Genomic DNA, 5675 nt, shown 5'->3' on the forward strand with positions numbered 1-5675 from the left:
TGAAATAGAGAGTAGGAGTAATGTTGTTACTGAGGACAGCATGATTGGCTCGTGGTTACTAGGGTGTGGAGGGACGATATCCCTGAGAACCTTGAGGACAATGTGTTAGGGATTTTTGATTAGTAGCTAAAACATCGAGCATCGTTTGGCAGTGTGTCCTTGAATGCAGCATGCTTGACAACGACCCAAATAAGGTTTGGGTTGGTATTGATCATGAGGAGAAACCATAGTGGTAGGGCTTGGTTGTTGTGGATTGGCAGTTGGTGGACGTAAATTTGGACGATTCCAGAAGGCTGTGGGATTTGCCGTTGCTGGTAATCATAGAAAAGATGGTTGAGCATTCTGAAGAGATGCTTTTTTGTTGAGAAGTTTCTCATGGAGTTTAGCAAAATAAGTTGATGTGTCACGGGCATCAATTACATCAATGACGGATTTGTACTCATCGCTGAGTTCTTCGAGATCCCAATCAATAAGATCCTCATCATCAACTGGCTTCCCCAGAAGAGCGAGTTCATCGGCACGAGTCTATAACGCCTGCATATATTCACTAATTGATGTTGAGCCCTTGCTACACCACTATAATTGTTCCTTCAATAGTTTAATATGACCACGAGATGGTTTAGCGTAGGTATGAGCTAAGGTTTGCCATGCATCAAGGGAAGTGATGGTGTGGGCAATAAGCAGTTGCAGTGAAACGGAGAAAGCACCAAGGAGAGCGCTAAAGATGAGACGATCTTGATGCTTCCAGGTTGTGTATGCTGGATTTGGGGATGCAATACCATTGTCAGTGATAGTGGGTGGTGGTGGAGTGTGAGTGCCATCAATGAAGTGATGAAGATCCTAACCTTCAAGAAGAGATTGGATTTGAAGGCTCCATGTGAGATAATCGGTGGATGATAATTTGGTGATATTGGAGAGATTGTTTGTAAGGAGAGGATGATGAGGATCCTGGGAGTTTTGGATGGTGATAGGGTCGTTGGTGGATCTTGGATTTGGAGACTTTTACTAAAGACTTTTAAAGACTTTTGGGGAATTTTTTTTTTTTTTTTTTTTTTTTTTTTTTTTTTTTTTTTTTTTTTTTTGAAGGATCCTGATCGTGACTGTCTGGAAAAAAAAATACTCCCAAAGGGATTAGGCTATTGATACCATGTTGAAATAGAGAGAGGAATATTGAGAAACAATGGCTTGACTTTTCCATTGATTGATAATGAATATATATACACAAAATTGGGCATTGCCGTGAGTTACCCAAAACACAAAAATAAGAAACTATCCTAGAATTGGGGACTATAACTAATTATAGGGATAAACTATCCTAGAGTTAGGGAATTAGTTTACAGCTAATTACAGAAATTTAAAATATGGAGAAAATATGTTCTAATTAATTCTCTAATAGAAGGTTTATATGGCAAAAAATAAGACTTCAATTTGTGCACTTCACAATTGGATCTACTTACTCCTTTGAAGTTCCAGTTGGATCCATTTACCAGGTTTATTCACTTGTAAGTATGCAAGATAGTTTGACATGTGTTGTAAATCAAAAGTGTGAAGTATGTATATGGATAACAAAGAAGAATGGACTAAAGTTCATGAGATCAAAGATATTTGACAAAGGATAAACATGCAGAGTCATAATCTCCTTGACATTGGCTGGTTTGTGTTGTGGCCTATAGTGTCAAAACCAGATAAGCATGCTTGTTGGCGAAAATAGAATTCTTGCTCGTGATGGTCAAATTCGCACAAATTCTTGTCTTTTAGAATGTATTGTTTCTTTGACACATTCCATCTCTTTGTACTGGACAGTCAGATTCACATGAGTAGGCATGGCCAAAAACATTATTATCCGCAGCTCAATTCCTAACTTGAAAGTTCACAGTCTAGATATCTTAGGGATGTCCATTGGCAAATTCCTTTGTGTGAACTTCTGTATTCTTTTCATCATTCATCCTTCCCTGCCATTTGGACCAAGAGCAAGACTATAAAATGAGTAATGATGTTAAGTACTACTAGTGTCAATAGGTCCGTCGAGTCAGGTGGGTCGATCTGAATATTTTAATACTCGAAACCTCTTATTATACTTCAAATATTTCGTAAATAAAACCATTCGAGTCCTTGTAATTATTGAAACCAAACCCAAACACAAATTGTCGGTTTCAGATCGAGTTTAGTTCTACCCATTTGGTTTTTTGTCTATACATTTAATAAATATTTTCATATAGGTCCTTTTGATACATATACTTAACAATGATAAACTCGACAATATGTGCAATGGAAAAAATCTAGCTAAGAAATCTTCAAGAAGCTTAGAAATTCAGCTACATGACTCAAAAAAGTAAAGACTAAAATCCACAAAAAGGGGGAGAAAATTAAAACATCAAAAATTAAATTACATTTTGAGAAGAAATGAATTTTTCTTAATAAAGTGAAGATTATCAAGGGACGTTTTCACCTGTGGCCAAGTTTAACACAATCAGTGTCTTATTATCACTTGCAACAAATTTAGACTGGCCATTACAACTATTCAATGCAAAAAATGCCTTTCTCAATGGCAATCTAGAGGAAGAAGTCTACATGGAGGTTACGAGGCTATACGGCTTCTTCAAACACACCAGTGGTGTGTAAATTACAGAGAGCTCTCTATGGATTGAAATAATTGCCTAGAGCATGGTTCAGAAGATTTTGCTTGGCAATGAAGAAGTATGGCTTCCAATAGAGTAATTCAGACCACACTCTCTTTCTGAAGCATCGAATGGGCAAAATAACAGCTTTGATAGTTTATGTTGATGATATGATAATTACAGGGATGATACAGAAGAAATATCTCAACTTCAAAAAAGATTAGCTACTAAATTTGAGATGAAGAACTTGGGATGACTAAAATATTTCCTGGGAATAGAGGTAGCCAGGTCTAAACGTGGCATATTCCTTTCACAAAGGAAATATATTCTAGATTTGCTATCTAAAATAGGAATGCTAGAATGTAAGCCTACGGACACTCCAATGATACAAACCACAAACTGGGTGAATATTCGGACCAAGTAACAACGGATAAGGGAAGATATCAAAGATTAGTTGGCAAGCTAATTTATCTCTTTCATACTCGACCTGACATTGTTTATGCTGTAAGCATAGTTAGTAAGTTTATGCACTGCCCAAGCAAGGATCATATGGATGCTGTAATTCGCATATTACTATACTTGAAGGGTTCTGCTGGAAAGGGGATCATGTTTTCAAAAAACCATCACTTGAGGATTGATGGCTATACGGATGCAAATTGGGCATTAAATCTCTCAGAAAGAAAGTCTACTTCGGGTTATTTCACATTTGTTAGTGAAAATCTAGTTACATGGAGGAGTAAAAAATAAAAAGTGGTAGCACTGTCAAGTGCAGAGGTGGAGTTCCGTTGAATGGCCAAAGGACTATGTGAGCCACTTTGGCTCAAACAGTTACTAACAGAGATTGGTTTTGCTTCTACATCAGAGATGAATCTTTTTCGTGATAATAAAGTTGCCATTGACATATCTCATAACCTAGTTCAACATGATAGAACTAATTATGTGGAAATGAATAGACACTTTATCAAAGAAAACCTCGAAGCCAAGATCATCAAATTTCAATTTGTAAAGTCTGAAGACCAACTAGCAGACATCCTTACAAAGGCTGTCTCAAATAAGGATTTTCACAACTCACTTGACAAGTTGCGCTTAGAGATCTCAACTTGAGGGGAAGTGTTGGAATGAGTCATTAATTAGAGAGAAATCAGGGAGATTGGAGGCCATTTAGCCATAAAATCTGTACAGCTAAGAATAGATTCAACATTTTGCCTATATATTTTTTATATTGATTCATTGTAAACTAGAACATTGAGAAATAATACAAAACACAAGTTCTAACACTTTATAGGTTAAAGAGAGAGCCCTTGAAAATCACGGTGATGATTAGAATTCTTTAATAAAAGACTGAACGAGCTTGGCTAAAGTTCTGATTCAATAAAACCTGATGTTAAGGAAAGATATGGCAGATTCGAAATTATATGAAAGATGTGCGTGCAGGCATCATATCTAAAACTTTGAAATTTTTATAGATTTTATGATTCTCTTTTAGTTATTTACTGACCATAGACTCTCCATCTTGATCTCAACTCAATCTGTCTAATTAATTTTATAGTTGAATAGCATGCACGGAGATTTTTATAGTTACCTTTCATTCTCGTTGTGTGGGAGTGAATTGTGCGTGTTAATGGCTTATTTACTAATTTTGTAATAAAATGTTTACTCATAAGAGACCCAGTCTTACGATTTCAAAGAACTTTTTAAGGCAAATAATTCACAAAGAAAATGCAGCTAGCAAAAATTGTATAGTAAGATATCAGCACGAGGAATTCTTCCCTTCCTAGGCTCCATGTTCACCTAGAATTGGCTACTTCTTTGTTTTTTCTCCTTTTGAACAGATTAATCCACTGTACAATGGATTCTCCAATCAATTGAATATTTATACAAGTTCATACATAGTTAGATCCCAATTACCTCATGATTGCCAGCAATTTCTCGCACAACTTCATCCTTTTTGCTCAGGCATATCATTTTCAATGGCAAAAGCAAGAAGCAATCAGCATAGACTTTGGAATAGCTACATCATAGGAAAGAATGCCGGCCATGGAAAGGGAACAGAAACCATGCATCCAGTAGCACCAGGTGCTGGCAGAAAGCATCACCAATCCAATTGTGTGATTGCTCCACTTTGCATCAACCTATACAATTTGGACTGCGTTTCATAATCACAATGTATCGCGTTATTGTATTTCTAGTTAATATCCTCTCTCTGTATACTATCATGACTGATGATCTCTCTTGCTCATGTGTTTTTGGAAGTAGATAAAAGTATATCATGAGCTTATCACCTTTGCTAGTATGGTTAGACTAATTAATTCATGACTTTGTTGTAAATTTATAGGTTTTAAAAAGAGCCGTTCGAGATTATGGTGATGATTCTCCAATAAAAAGATTGAATGAATTTGGCTTACGTACTGATGCTTAGGATTCTTTAAGGATTGAACAAGCTTGGCTTAAGTACTGGTGCAATAAAATCTGATGTTACCCAGGGAAATGATACCCAATTTTAATTCAAGATGCTTCTATCTGTAGCTTTGTTATATGTTATCCTGCTTACGGAGCTTTCTTTAATAATTTGAGATGTTTCTATGTATTTGTTCTTCGAGAAATGTTTAAGGATATTCAGTGAGTCCATGCCAAATGTGGCAGATTTGAAATTATATGAAAGACGTGCGTGCCGGCATCATATCTAAAGCTTTGAAATTTTTATAGATTTTATTATTCTTTTATAGTCATTTATCGGCCATAGATCCTCCATTTTGATCTCAACTCAATCTGTCTAATTACTTTTATGGTTGAACAACATACACGGAAATTTTTATAGTTCTTTGTCATTCTCTGTGTAAGAGTGAATCGCGCATGTGTCAATGACGTATTTACTAATTTTGTAATAAAATGTTTACTCATAAGAGACCCAACATGACGATTTCAAAAAAATTCTTAAGGCAAATCACAAAGAAAATGCAAGAGCAAGTAAAAATTGTATAGCAAGATATTAGCACGAGGAATTCTTCTCCTCCTAGATGTTCACTGAGAACTGGCTACTTCTTCGTTTGATCTCCT

General features: G+C 35.9%; 1 protein-coding gene across 1 annotated transcript; it reads left to right on the forward strand.

The window, feature by feature from the left end:
- The first annotated feature begins 2870 nt into the window (after positions 1–2870).
- LOC111411129 (uncharacterized mitochondrial protein AtMg00810-like) lies at positions 2871–3365 on the forward strand. The gene is made up of 2 exons (XM_023041689.1): positions 2871–2898; positions 2986–3365. Exons 1-2 carry the CDS (start codon positions 2871–2873, stop codon positions 3363–3365), a joined length of 408 nt encoding a protein of 135 aa, XP_022897457.1.
- Positions 3366–5675: the final 2310 nt, after the last annotated feature.

Source organism: Olea europaea, chromosome 15, assembly GCF_002742605.1.
Source record: "Olea europaea var. sylvestris chromosome 15, O_europaea_v1, whole genome shotgun sequence".
NCBI lineage: Eukaryota > Viridiplantae > Streptophyta > Magnoliopsida > Lamiales > Oleaceae > Olea > Olea europaea.

Excerpts from the sequence above, each read along its gene's own strand:
- LOC111411129 (XM_023041689.1), top strand. The coding sequence starts at position 2,871 with ATGACTAAAATATTTCCTGGGAATAGAG. Across the intron at positions 2,899-2,985 it reads AATATTTCCTGGGAATAGAG|CCTACGGACACTCCAATGAT; the intron begins GTAGCCAGGTCT and ends CTAGAATGTAAG.